Source organism: Lemur catta, chromosome 12 (assembly GCF_020740605.2).
Source record: "Lemur catta isolate mLemCat1 chromosome 12, mLemCat1.pri, whole genome shotgun sequence".
NCBI classification, from domain to species: Eukaryota; Metazoa; Chordata; class Mammalia; order Primates; family Lemuridae; genus Lemur; species Lemur catta.
This window is the reverse complement of record NC_059139.1, coordinates 90,954,320-90,969,423: the sequence shown is the minus strand read 5'-3', so window position 1 is coordinate 90,969,423 and position 15,104 is coordinate 90,954,320. Positions and strand designations below refer to the sequence as shown.

The 15,104-nt window shown below is 40.2% G+C and overlaps 1 protein-coding gene across 2 annotated transcripts in view; it reads right to left on the bottom strand.

The window, feature by feature from the left end:
- Nucleotides 1–14,824, bottom strand: part of SLC12A2 (solute carrier family 12 member 2) — a 93,096-nt gene extending 78,272 nt beyond the window's left edge. Inside the window, exon 1 of one of the 2 annotated variants that reach the window (XM_045566551.1) lies at nucleotides 13,946–14,824. In XM_045566551.1, coding sequence (XP_045422507.1) covers nucleotides 13,946–14,662 — 717 coding nt within the window. In that variant the 5' untranslated portion in view covers nucleotides 14,663–14,824. The remainder of the gene's footprint in view (nucleotides 1–13,945) is intronic. The other variant, XM_045566552.1, reaches the window with a different exon arrangement.
- Between the last annotated feature and the right edge of the window lie 280 nt (nucleotides 14,825–15,104).

Sequence of the window (15,104 nt, the reverse complement as noted above, 5' to 3'; positions counted from 1 at the left end):
CATATAATGTTTCTGTCAATAATGGACCACATATACAACAGCTGATTTAAATAACTCAAAATTAAATTTAAAAAATGTTAAAGTTCACTGAAAAATGCTATTTACATCCTAAAATCTTATGAAATAAAATATTATAAAGATATTTTAAGGATCAAAATTTCTCATACAGTTTAATGGCATCTGCTTAATACTAAGGTAAGCCAAAGCATTAAATTAATATCCCAAAACAGAGCAGATTTAGCAACTAAAAACATATGCATACATATGCATACAGCTGAAACATTCCTTTTCTAGTGACATCGTAGCCATCATAAGGTCATAGTGCAACACATAACTTACATGTTTGTGGTGATGCTGGTGTAAACAAACCTACTGCCCTGCCAATGGTATAAAAGCATAACACATACAATAATGTACAGTACATAATACTTGATAATGGTAATAAACAACTATGTTACTGGTTTATGTATTTACTATGCTACACTTTTTATCACTGCTTTAGAGTGAACTCTTTCTACTTATTAAAAAAAAAAAAAAGAGTTAACTGTAAGCCAGCCTCAGGCAGGTCCTTCAGTAGGTATTCCAGAAGAAGGCATTGCTATCACATGAGAAGACAGCTCTATGCATGTTATTGCCCAAAGACCTCCCAGTGGAACAAGATGTGGAGGTGGAAGACAGTGATATTGATGATCCAGACCCTGCAAAGGCCTAGGCTAATGTGTGGTTTGTGTTTTAGTTTTTAACAAAAAAGTTTTAAAAGTTAAAAACAAAAAAAAAAAGCTTACAGAATAAGGATATAAAGAAAATATTTTTATACCGCTGCACAACGTAATATGTCTGTGTTTTAAGCTAAGTGTTATTACAAACTAGCCAAATTTTTTTTCTTTCAGAGACAGAGTCTTGCTCTGTCTCCAGGGCTAGAGTGCAGTGGTGTCATTACAGCTCACAGCAACCTCAATCTCCTGGGCAAGAGTGATCCTCTTGCCTCAGGCTCCCAAGTAGCTGCGACTATAGGCATGCATCACAATGACCGGCTAATTTTTCTATTTTTTGTAGAGTACAAAAGGGGTCTCACTCTTGCTCAGGCTGGTCTTGAACTCCTGGCCTCCAGCAATCCTCTCGCCTCTGACTCCCAAAGTGCTAGGATTACAGGCATGAACCACCTGCCAGGCCTGTTTTTAAAAATTTTTAAGTTTATAAAGTAAAAAAGTTGCAGCAAACTAAGATTAATTATTGAAAAAAAAATTTTAAAAACGTTTAGTAGAGCCAAAGTGTACAGTAGTGCTTATAAAGTCTTAGTAGTGTAATGTCCTAGGCTGTCACATTCACTCACTACTCACTCACTGACTCACCCAGAGCAATTTCCAGTCCTGCAAAAGCTCCATTCATAGTAAATGGTCTATATAGGTGTACCCTTTTTAAAAATCTTTTCTACCATATTTTCACTGTACCTTTTCTATGTTTAGATACACAAATTCCTACCATTGTGTTACAACTGCCTAGAGTATTCACTATAGTAACATGCTGTACAGGTTTGTAGTCTAGGAGCAAGAGGCTATACCATGTAGCCTAAGTGTATAGTAAGATATACCATCTAGTTTTGCGCAAGTACACTCTCGGAAGTTCATACAATGACAAAATCGCCTAACAACACATCTCTCAAAATGTTAACACATACTTCCGTTGCCAAGCAACACATGACTGACTGCATATGCATGGAAATGAATCCAGGGCAAATGAAAAAAAAGCACAGACAGGAAAGGAAATCCTCTTAATAGATATAGCTGCACTCAGTGAGATCTGCGACTTTGCTGCTTTTTAACTGAGAGCCTTCCCCAACTATGTGTGGCTCAAATGGCTGACAGCAAAGCCCTACCACCCTCAAGTATCAGGGAAGAGTCCAAAGCCAGCACAGGAATTGGAAATTAAGTGGGAATCTCTAGAAAAAGTGGAATGATAGCAAGGGTAAGCTCCCAAATCTATGCTGGCCACCAAACTATATGTAGGAGACACCACCAGGAGCCAGGCTAAAAAAGTAGTAGCTGGAAGCCATAAAACAGAAAAGAGGTATCAGTTTTTACATGGGGGGAAGGAGCCCAGTTTGTAGCTAGAGCCTAGGAATCAAAAAACAATAATCTTCAAAAGAATATTTTTAAAAACTAACCCAAAGTCTCTACAATGTATTATCTACATGTCCAATTTCCACCCAAAAAACTATTAGACATGCAAATAAACAGGAAAATGTAAACCCTACTCAGAAGGGAAAAAGCAGGGGAAAAAGTTAGTTAGAAACTAACTCCTGTTATTGGATTTAGGAGACAAAGGCTTCAAAATAGCTATAATAGATATGTTCAAAAATCAAAGGTAAGTATGATACCAGAGAGTAACAGATAGCAAATCTCAACAGAGAAATGGAAGCTTTATTTTAAAAATTAGAAATTCTAGGTTGGGCACAGTAGCTCACACCTGTAAACCCGGCAATATGAGAGGTCCAGGCAGGAGGCCTGTTTGAACCCAAGAGTTTGAAACCAGCCTGGCAATAGTGAGACTCCATCTCTATAGAAAATTTTAAAATTAGCCAGGCATAGTGACGAGCGCCTGTTGTCCTTGCTAGTCAGGAGGCTGAGGCAAGAGGATCACTTCAGCCCAGGAGTTGGAGGCTGCAGCAAGCTATAATGAGGCACCGCACTCTGGCTGGGGCAAAAGAGCGAGACCCTATCTCAAAAAAAGAAAAAGAAAAAAAAAAAATCAGAAACTCTAGACCTGGAATAAATTTTTAAAGAAAATCTCAATAATTGAATTGAAAAATTAACTAGGTGGACTTAAAAGCAAAATGGAAACGGCAGAAGAAAAAGGAAAGAGTAAAAAGCACTGACTTACAGATTCAAGAGATTCAAATACTCCACATCTAGGTATGACTGTTTAAAAAAAAAAAAAGAAATTTAAACTCAAAAAGCATACACAAGAAGAACACACTCCAAGGCATAAACTGCTGAAATCCAAAAGCAAAAAGAAAATCTTGAAAACAGTAAGAGAAGGGCTGACCTCTTGTCAGAAACAATGGAGGCCAGAAGACATTTAAACACATACTCAAAGGGCTGAAAAAAGAAAACCCTGTCAACCAAGAAGTCTATATCCAGCAAAACCATCCTTCAAACCTCAAGTAAAATAAAGACATGTTTAGATAATCAAAAACTGAGACAATCTGTTGCCAACTGACCCATTACAAGAAACGTTCAAGAGAAGCAGTATTAGAAATGAAGAATGGAAATAAATGTGAGTAAATAATAAAAAATATATATATTTTTCTTTTCTCTTTGCTTTTTTAAAGCCATATGACTATTGAAAGCAAACAGTACCTTCTGCACCCTTCCTTTTGCTGTTTGCTGCAACAGTGGGTCCAGTCGTCATCTGTGGCATACGCATCTTGCCCTGTAAACCTATATCTTGCTCTTGCTCTATAATCCCATCTTTCTCTCCTCAATAAACTTAACTTTCGTTCTTAAAAAAAAAAAAAAAAGAAAGCAAAAAGTACACAATGTATGTGTTGGTTTACCATTTATATGACAAGAAGAGCACTAAGGAAAGGGACTCCTACATTTCAGCTGAAGAAATCCAATATTCTAAGTTTTCACTAAAAAATAACATAAAGATATAACTAGAAATTCATAAAAGAATTAAAATGGAATACTAAAAAGTATCTTATCAGCACAAAAGATGACAGGAAAGGAAAATTTTAGAAACAAGAAACATAACAAAACAGAAAACACCACAATGACAGGCCTTATTATAACTGAATCACAATAAATGTAAATAGACTAGTCTACAAAGAGGAAATGGCAAGTTATGATACATGTACTTGAGAGTATTATACAAACATTCACTTAAAGAGAATGTTCAAGTGAGTGAGTAACAAAGGAGTGACAAAGGAAACTTTGATTACTTGACTAGTAATTAGTTATTAAATGCTAAATGGGGAAAGTAGGACATAAAATTGTAGTTTAAAAATATACACAAAAATGCAAAAAGGCTGTTAAAGGCTTGAGGTCTTTAAGTTACTTCTCTATTTCCCAAAATTTCTACAACATTTTCTCTTCTTAATGAAATAATAAACATTTTCAATAAGCAAAGTACAATGAAACTCTTGGAATAAATTTTTAAAATCTAGCTTCTGAAAAGGGTTAATCCTTAGGCCTTTTAAAATTTGATATTCTAGGATGGTCTGAAACTGAAATTTTCCAAAAATGTATAGTTCACTGACACTTTTTTGTATTGAGATTTAAAGCACTATTGTTATTTTGTGTTAGCATTATGGTAGATGGAGATGTTGCAATGACCAAAACTCAGGTCCTGTCCTTGCATCTATTCTAAAGGGATATTCTAGACTGCTATTTTCCGTGAACTTTGGTTCTGTTTTTCATGATTTTCTTATCTTCTGTCTCTGCAAGATGCTATCTCTAGCTGGATCCACTTCTGCCAGTGTTCAGTTTCCCTTCTAACCTGCTCTGGTTCTGGAAACCAGATGGCCACATTTCTAATAACTATGTATAAATGAAGCTCTTTTATGTAAAAGCTTTTTTTTTGTTACCTTGCTTCATTTCTGAATCTTAACTTTGTTTCTGGTCAGCAAATCTGCCAAATAATTGAGATTGATACAGGCGAGAAAGTATAGTATTTTCTCCAAGCCAAATCTGTTATTTCTAGAAATTTATATATAAATCGGTACCGAGGCTATTCTGACCAGCTTTGCCAGAAAACACTTCCTCTTTAAAATATTTCTTCACAAATGCTTTAAGAACACAATTCTTATGACAGTTTTATTTTAAACTAAAATTCTTAGACACAAACTGGTGATTAAAGAAATGAAAAACAAATTCAAAGTTTAATTTGCAAAGAAAAATTCTTCATATGAAATCAAGAGTTATTCATCATAAAGCTTATTTTCTAAAATAGCAAAGCTTGATTACTTATGCCTAAAACCATTAGGTTCTATAAAAGAGGTAATATCTAGGCCCAGCTATTCATCAGGATTGAAACTTATCAGTTATTATCTGTTAAGAACTGAAGTTTTAACATAATTTTAATTTAAAATTTTAAATTTCCTATAGGATTTTAATAGGACATTTAATGAGCAACATACATATTTTTCCCAATACCTCACCTTTCCTAATACCCAGTGTCTACCACTAAATGACAATCAGGTATTAATACCTAATACCTTTCCTATATGTGCAGTGTTACCAACCTACAAGTTGCTACTAGCCTCTGAGTTTGCCCATCTGAAAACTACCTTGTTCGTAAGGTTGTTGTGCTCAGACTACAAAGAGCTCCTGAAACATGTCAAATGTTTAATGACTGGTAACTTAATTCAATTCAGTATAGTTACCTAAGAGTTAAGGCCAGGTCATTGATAGTATTAGGGTATTTCAAAGTTGAGAATCAGTCCATTAATGAAAACAATTAACTGTGTACTACCACATGGTCTAGGACACTGGTTTTCAAACCTGACTCTCTGGAAAGCTTCTAAAAACTACATACATTCTAAAGATGCTGAATAAAACATACTTTGTTTAAAAAAAAAAAAAGCACTGCATATATTCTTTGAGGGAGAGAAAACTGTAATTTTTCCCCAGCTGGTTCTTTTAGAAATTTTGGAATCATTGGTCCAAAGAAAAGAATAGGGAGACAGACACAAGGTTTCAAAAGGGTCCCACCCCACCAAGTACAGCTTATAGGCAAACCACAACCTTGCAAAACAAAACTACTACTCCACGACCTTTTGAAAACCCAATTACTCCAAAGTTTGATTAGAAAGTTTGACCAAATGCAGATATGTAAGTTAAGAACACTTTGGAAATGCGAACACTTTATACAATATTAAGAAATTCTTCACATCTTTCCATTTAAAGACCCAAATCTCCACTCTGAGAAAGAAACAGATTCCACTGATTCAAACACTTCATTGAGGACCAAATATGTTCTAAACATCTTTATTTGAGGAAGGATCCTATGCAAAATTAGAAGAAAATTTTGACTGCTTACGATTTTAAATTAGTGGTGACTATTAATGTGGAAGGAGGGAAGAAGCAATGAAAGAGGAAAAAAAGTTCCTTTAGATATCACTTCCCTTAACAGCACTATCTAACAGATCTTTCCACAACGATAGAGATGTGCTGTGTGTCTGCTGTCCAATATGACAGCTGCTAGCCACATGTAGATATTGAGCACTTAAAATCTGACTTAAAATGCGACTCATGCAACCAAAGAACTGAATTTTTTAACATAATTTTAATTTAAATTTAACAGCCACACATCACTAGTAGCTGGAAAGCACAATTTAGAATGTTTAAAAATTTAGATCATACTTTTGGAAAATACAGCTAGGGAATGGCAGAGAAAACAGAAAAAAAACTTAGTAAGATTTCATTTATAAGCAACTTTCTTATACTTAATTTTTTAAGGATTTCTCTACTAAGAAAAGATACCTCCACATACACTGAAACTGAGGAGCCTAAATCTTTTCTATTTTATTTTCAGTGGATGAAATAAACATCTGTCATAAGTACTTAAAAAGAAAAAAAAATCACCAAAATAACAAGAGCTTATATAGTATTAAGTTGTTGGCTATTGGAATGAACACCAACCAAGACTCAAGAATATCTGTTCCAATTTCCAAATGTGGCTCTGCCGGCTAAAGGTCCTACGATTTTGGACAGGTCACTTAGCTCCTTTGGGTCTTAAACTCCAAATGTGCAAAACAGGACAATTTCCCTGTCAAATATCCTTTAGAGACTCTAGACAATATAATGTACATTAAAAAGTTTAGGATTCTTTTGCACTACATAAATTTATAAAGAATTAGGTCTATCATTCACCATGCACTGATTGAGGATCTACGGTGTCAGGCCTGTACCAGATACCAGGGACATAATGGTGATCACCTACAGACATAGTCTGTTTCTTACAAAACTTAAAGTTAGCTCAAGTCAACTCAACCAGATGTTATACTACCACTAACTGAAATAAAAGCTGTGAGGGAAAAGGGGTTTGTCCTAGACTGGAGGATGAAGGCTTCCTCCCTAAAGAAATAAGAACTAAAGTGAAATCTTAAAACTGACAGTTAATAGTACATGAACTGTTCAGAAAAAAAAGCACAGTGAAAATTGTAAAGCAAAGAAATGTCTGAGCCCATGGACACTACGAAAGCACCAGCCATAATTAGGCCCTGCAGAGATTTTCTACTAAGCTATTTTTGCATTTTTCCCTTCTTCTAACTAGAAATCCCAAAGTTCTCTATCAGCTCTTAATTTTTCACACTAGCTTTAAGATGACACTGATGGAGGTTCTAGTGAGAAATGGAAAAATTAAAAGGCCACTGGTAGATGGTAGCTTTCATATTTTAAATGGGACACCACTTATATGTTTTAAACTTCAGTATTTTAAGTAGTTTTCCTTATTGTTCACCCTCACTTGGCCTTCCTTTTGTGGAATCAACCCACTAGGTTTCCCACCTCTTTGTACCTACCCTATTTGAAAAACTATTGGTTTTCATGGTTTGACCTGGCGAAGAACAAAAGAATGAAGAATATTTTTGTGCTAAGAGTTAAAAACTGTTTTCTCAGGTTCTATTATTTAACAAACCAGTAGCTGTAATCTTGTAGCTGTTTGTTCCACTGTAGTACTAATTTGTAGAATGAAACCTAGTCTTGAATCCACCTCCTAAACTTGCTCTTTCCAGTCTTCCCTCTCTCCATAAATATCAACTCCATTCTAAACAAGGGAAAAATCCCTGCGTTACTTTTTCCATACACCCTTCAAACCATCAGCAAATCCCAACAATTCTACCTTGGAAACACATCCAGCATCTGAACACCTCTCACTGTATCAACCACTACCACCTTAGTAAAAGTCATCATCATCTTAACTGAACCACTGCAAGAAGTTTCTCATGGGTCTCCTGGCTTCCACCCTCGTGCACTTACAGCAGTGGTCCCCCATCTCTGGTGTGGGCTGCTGAGAACCAGGCTACGCATCACAGCCTGAGATCCATGGCACCCCCACACACCCCCTGCTACCATCCATGCAAAAAGTGTCTTCCATGAAACCAGTCCCTGGTGCCACAAAGGTCGGGGATCACTGATTTACAGTATGCTCTCCACACAGCAATCAGGGTCATATTTGAAAGACATAAGTCAGATCATGTCAAATCTGTGCTGAAACCCCTATGATGCTTCCTGACACCACTAAGAGTAAAATCCAAAGCCTTTAGGTTCTACATGATATCTGGTCCTCATTATCCCTTTGAGCTCCTCTCATATCACTTTGCATCTCATCACCTCAGTCTTGCTGCCTGGCCTCCCAGTCACACCGGGCACACTCCCATCTCAGGGTCTGGGTCCCTGCAGGTCCTCTGCCTAGACTGTTGTTTCCCCAGTATTTGCACGGCACGATCCCTCTCCCTTCTAGTGTCAGCTCACATATCAGAGGCCTTCTCTGACGACTCTAAAACAGCACCACCACAGCCAGCACCATCCGGCCACCTTTAATTTCCTTCACAGTACTTACATCTGACTTATTTGTTTATTGTCTCCTACCACTAGAATGAAAGCCCTATGACTTTGTTTTGTTCATTGCTATATTCCCAGCACTTAGAACACTGCTGTCATTGATGTTCAGTAAGAATTTGTTGAATAAACAAATTGACATTCATTTCACTTCAGCATGGAACGAATTTGATTAGTACTATAGATTTCCCAAATATGTATATGAAACATATGATTAAAAATCATTGAAAGCAAACACACTCGACACATAAAAACCAAGAAACTCTATTTTGGTCCTTTTAATTCCAGTCTCACAGGATTGAAAAATGTATGAACATAAATATACACAGAGAAGATATCAATTATGATTATCAGTGTACAGATTTTTTTGCCACATTTTAAACCCAAAATTTATCTTTTCTTCTACCCAAGCAGTCAGTTGGTGTGTACTTGGGGAATGCATATAGCATCACGGGTAAGCCAGACTTCAGGGGCAGGTGGCATGGGTTTCGCAGGGTAGAGGCCCTGGCTAAATTTGACTTTGCTACATGTAAATATTTCTTATCAGGGTCCCCCCTTTCCCCAGTCCTGGAAACTATTCTTCTCGTCCTCCTGCCTCACGTGACCCACTCTTGTTCCTCTAAGGTGATCTTCAAGGACTCAAGCTATATACCAATGTGACAAGTAGTATGTGGAATTTCTTGTCCAGGAATTAACATAGCCCACTCAGAAGCAGATCAGTGTTAGAGAAGATACTGTAATTGTGTAGTGTTTTACTTAAAGTCCTTGTTAAGTAACAGGAACTGTCCACCTGGATGTGTACACTCCATGAACAAATCTTTAAGTCGCTATTCCCTATATAGAGATGAATGAAATACACTCAGATACTAATGAAGGAAATAGTCATATTAATCAATAATTACATTATCATAAGTATTCTTCCCCTTCATTTCTGTCAGATACATAGTCATTCAACTCTCAGGAGGTCAAGGTGGAGAGGTAATGATGGTAATATCCACAGTGTACCCCTCAACACCGCTGCCATCTTAGCGCAGGTCTGAGGGATAGGAAGGAAGAAGAGATAAAAAGAAGAACCTCGAGCTACAATACACTAGCATTAGAGTAAGAAAAACATGGTTGTGAAGGCCAGCTGTACTATTTTTGTTTGTTTGTTTTTAGGGACAAGGTCTCACTATGTTACCACGCTGTAGTGCAGTGGCTATTCACAGGCAGGACCACAGCACACTGCAGCCTCGAACTCCTGGCCTCAAGTGATCTTCCAACCTCACCCTCCCAAGTAGCTGGGACTACAGACGTGGCCTCCAGCTATACTACTTCTATGAGAGTGGCTACTAAGCAGTTTCTTCTGTTTCTATGGACCCATTTTATCATGAGTAAAATGTGTTTAAGACCTATTTCTTAGGAATTAAATGAAAAATCAAACATGTTAAATGACACATGAAAAACAATATAGTTGCTCCTTTCACCTTCTCTCTTTTGTTAATGAGAAAGGCAAAAAATAAAGGAGCCATAAGTAAAGACTTCACATACCATTAGCAAAAGGCTCTGAAGCCTTGGCCTAAGGACAACTGTCAAAGTAATGCTATTTTAGAAAAACAAAACTGTTTTCATAATGCTATAAATCCAGCAGGAGCTAGTATGATTGTCCACCACTCTGCTTTTCTACATTTGATAATCATGCTCTCCATTATACCTGTTGACGTTGTCCATCAAATACCCATTACCCTCCACTTTTATTTCTTCCTGTAGGGGCAGAAATCAATACTTTGGTTTGATTTTTCACAATAATTTTTTTTTTTTTAATCAACTCCTGGCATCAGCCTTGAAGAGTTTCTGCCTTAACTCTCTTCTCTCAGCTTCCCCAGCACGGTTCTCCAAGCTATTTCTCACCAGTCTGGTAGCTCTTTCTTAACTTCCTTTGCTAGTGCCTCAATTTAGACGCTCTCTAGGCCCATGCCCAGACCCTATTTTCTGTTATCTACACTTTGCTAAGTAATTTAATCCATGACTTTAAACCACCATACCTTTATACATATACATGTGTGTACATACACACACATACACACATATATATATATATTCTGCCCCCTTCTATGACTCCTGGAATCAGATGTCTCACAGGCTACTCAAACAGAATTCTTCCTCCCCTCTCCCCCGAATGGATTTCTCCGTCAATTTTAGCCACTTCTGGCAACAGTACCAACATCTATTCAGTTGCTCAAGTCCATCCAAAACCTGGGAGTCAGATTCTGTCTCACTCCCACATCCAATCCAGCCATATCCAATCCATCCTGCCACCAACCCTCATTATCGCTCACCCAGACCACGGGAATAGCTTGAGTCTCCCTGCTTCTCTTCTTGCCCCGCAGCCAGGGATGTTAAAACAAAATGGGATCACGTTGCTACCTCACACAAAATCCTTCAATAACGTCCCACTACATTCATAATGAGATACGCTGAGCTCCTTTTAGTTCTTTGGACATACCTCTCTTTCTCATCTCACTAACTTCACAGATGCTGTCCTGTGGCCTGGAATGTTGTTCCACATTATCAACTTACTCTTCAGGTCCCAGCTTCAATGTCACACTTCCTGAAAAAGGCCTTCCCAAAATCCAATTAAAATTAGGTCCTATTATATCCTCGTAAGCACCCTTTACTTTTCTTTCACGGAAAGAAAAAAATACTCTGTAACTATGTTATTTGTCCAACCATTTGGTTAATGTCTCTCTAGGCAGAGGCAGTTATCTGTTTTACTAATCACCGCATCATCCCACAGTGCCACAACCAAGGGGTCAACGCCTAAGATAACTCCTTCCCCCATAAATATTTGATAGATGGAGAACTCATGTATCCTGGTCCTAGGACGGCTACATAATAAAGCAAGAAGCACCAGGGATATTTAACTATTTCCCTACAGTTGGACATTTAGGCAAAATACTTTTAAATAGTCACAGCGATGGATAATAAAAGGAATTCAAGTGGAAAGAAGACAATCTAGTCCTTTTTCCCTAACTATGTCATGGAGCATTTGCCTTTGACTTCTTTTGTTCTTCCACAGTTCCCGGGACAGAGTTAGACCCATGTAGATAATTAAGCACTTAGGGGACCAAAGTAGAATACATGACAGACAATCAAATGCTGGAATTAAATGTTACAGAAATACTAAATATTATAATTCACTGAGGGTTAGAAGCAATAGAGAAGGTGAGAATCTAGACAGGGTGTGGGACAACTTTCAGAGGATCCAGCCAACCCATGTCACCCTTCCTCTGCCTACCCCTCCTTCTAAAATGGTGGATAGCCATATCTATACTACTTAACATCACGTATTTCTTTAATCCATCTGCTAAAATTCTAAGCAAAATTACCTTTAATACGTGGCTATTAGGTAACTCAATAAAACAGTGGCCATAAAGAATATGAATGGTAGAAGGTAAAAAACTACAAAGAATTCATTACATTACCTTTTGCACAAATGAAACTCTGAACATTTTATATACTACTTCCATCTAATAATGTAGGAAATGAGAGAATACAAAGTTGAGTTGAGATCCTAGAGTTAACTCTGTAGTTTCTGAAGAGCCAATATAAGAGGGCACTGAACAGGGCTATTTATTTGTATTATACTTTTTTCCTAATCTTCACAATAATCCTGAAAGCTAAGGCTGAGAGGTTGGGTGTCTTCTTCAACTAGCATACGGCTAACAATAAAGGGGTTCTGTTTTCTAGACACTTCGAACTGAACCAAAACTCTAAAAACAAAAAAATACACATAAATCCAACGTTTTGGAGAACTGGAAGTGCTTTGTTATTGAACTTAACTTAAAATAACAAACCTTGCCTAGGAAATACAAGATATATATCCTTCAGTTTTAAAAGTCTTTATAAACCTTATGAGTAAACGCAGATTGCTTTACTGCTAAACTGCTTTGGTAAAATAAATCTAAAACATCTCTATATTTTCAATAGTAAAAATGCTCTAAGAAAATTACCAGCTCTATCTGTACTTCAGTCTACAAAGTTTTGAGTTTTGAAAAGGAAGAAAAGAATAAGATTTGAAAGAAACTACAGGAGCATGAATAAAAAAAGTGTTTTAGAAATTGTTTTGCTTCTGATATGACAAAATACCACAATGGAATAACAGTAGTATTATCTAAAGCTAAGTGATGTCAGGCTTTTAAACAATCAATAAACTGTAAGGGTTGGGACCTCTGTAATTATTTCAAACTATGTGAATGTTACATTATCAAACACTGGGACAAGTACAGTCTTGTATGAAATGACTGTATGAGATCAAATAATGATACCCAAAAGATATAACATAACTTACTGGATTTAAACTTTTCCACACTGATCATTTCAACCTATGTAGTACCAACTTCTTGCATTCACAAAGTTCCATCAATGTAGTCACTATATGCTTGTAAAAGCAGACTTCAAGTAATCCCAACCCATAAAAAAAGTTAAATATTAATAGAATCTCAAAAGCATCAGTGTTATCTCAAAATAACAGCTTTGAACACTGAAGAAATACAAGTCTTATGTGACCATAAAAAGTAGAATTACAAAAATCAATAAGAGTTTATGGGGTGGTTTTCTGTTTACAAAGTATAACTGCTTATACAAAGAACCCAGAAGGTCTTTCTTTCTGGACAACCTCCACAGAAAAACCAATTCTCCGGTTTCTTTCTTCTTTTAAAGACTCACGCCCTCTCCCAATTGTTTTTTTTTTTTTTTTTTTTTTTTTTGATATAGCTCTCTCCCAAAGGGTTTACAGTACAAAAAGATGGATTTAAGCCATTGTCAGGAGCATGTCCCAAGACTTAAGACATCTGCGATTCTTTGCATAGTCAAGACTGCACGAATTGAACTTTAATAATTCACAGATCAAACACACCCTGCTAAGATTTTCCTTCAAACACCAATGTTCCCACTCTTGGGATCCCTGATAGGTATACATAAGCCACACAACACAATCTTTACAAAGGACACAGATGGTAGGTGCTCTCCACCCTCTCCCAAGAGACCTCCTCACCTAAGCCTCCTGCCCATTCCTTGGCCCACAAACACAACTGTCATTCAGAGGAGTGGTAATCGTTAAGCGTGGGTGAGAAAGAAAGCGTACGCGAAATATCTAAGTGGATGGGGCAGGTTGTTAAATGCAGTCTCTCCAGTATCACGTAACTAACCAAACCCGCTGCAAACTTTTAAGAGATTAAGTTACATTCCTCTGCAATTCCACCCTTGACAGCTGAATCCAAAGATGCCAGGCAGCCGTGCACATCCATTCCCGCCACCTCACCCGGGGAGAGTGGGTGCCACATCCCGCGGTCAGCGTGCACAGGGGGCTGGGGAAGAAGGGGAGGGCCGGGCGAGCTCACCTTTTCCAGCTCGTCGTGCAGTTCCGCCAGGCTGGGCCGCAGCAGCTTCTCGCCCAGCTGCGCGGCGGTGTGCCGGTAGTGGTCGATCCTGGGCACGGCGTCCATGGTGTTGTGGCCGAAGGTGCGCAGGTAATAGGTGTTGGTGTGGGTATCGTAGTAGTAGTGCTGGTGGTGCCCACTGCCGCCGCCGCCCGAATGCAGGCTGCTGCCCTCGCTCAGCACCGTGTCCCCGCCGTTCTGGAAGCTCACGCTGGGCCCGTCGCCTCCGACCCCCGCTGCATCCGACAGGCTGTCTTCCGCCGACGAGGAGGCAGCTGGGTCCACAAAGTTCACGCGGAAGCGGCCCTTGGCTTCCTCGCTAGCCTTGGCCGGCCCGCTCTCGCCGCTGACTTTCCCATCCGCGGTGGTCTCTTTGCCCCCCGCCACCGCCGCCGCCGCCGCCGCCGCCGCGGCCCGCCCGGCGTTCTCGGAAACCAGGTCCACCTGGAAGCGGCTCTGGCTCGGGGTGGGCCCGAGGGGTCTGCCCAACCCGTCCCCGGCTGCCGCGGCGCCCTCACTGCGGACCCCGCCGCCGTCTCGGCTCGCGGCCGCAGCATCCTCCGGCACGGAGGGCACCGCCGCGCCGGGCAGCTCTACCCCGGCGGCGGCCGGCGGCGTCTCTCCGACCCCAGCCAGCCTGGGGGCGCCGGAGGAGGGCGCCGTGGGCCCGGGCTCCATAGCCGCCCGACCCCCGGCGAACCTGGAGAGCCTGGCAGACGTCTCAGGCTGCGCGCCCTCGCGCCCCTAACCGGTGATGGCCGCGGCCGCAGGGCCAGGTGAGGGAGTCACCGTCCCCGCCGCCCGCTCGCGGCCGCCGGCAGCCGAGTCAGCGCGCGAGTGCGCCGGGCGCGGCGCGGGTCCCGCTGTTTAAAGCCTCGGCGGGGCCGCGGCGGTGGCGGCTCCGGCTGCAGCACGCGGGAGGCGGGGCCGGCGGCTCCCCCGCCCCTCAGCCCGCCCACCCGCGGTCCCGCTGCCGCGCGCGGGCGCTCCCTCGGCGTCCCGGCCTCCCGCGCTCCCGCGCTCCCCCACGCGACGGCGGCCCCCGCCACGATCGAGTCGGGCCGGTCCGCGCCGGGCCTGGGGCACAGCGGGCGGCACGAGCAACGCGACCGGGGAGCAG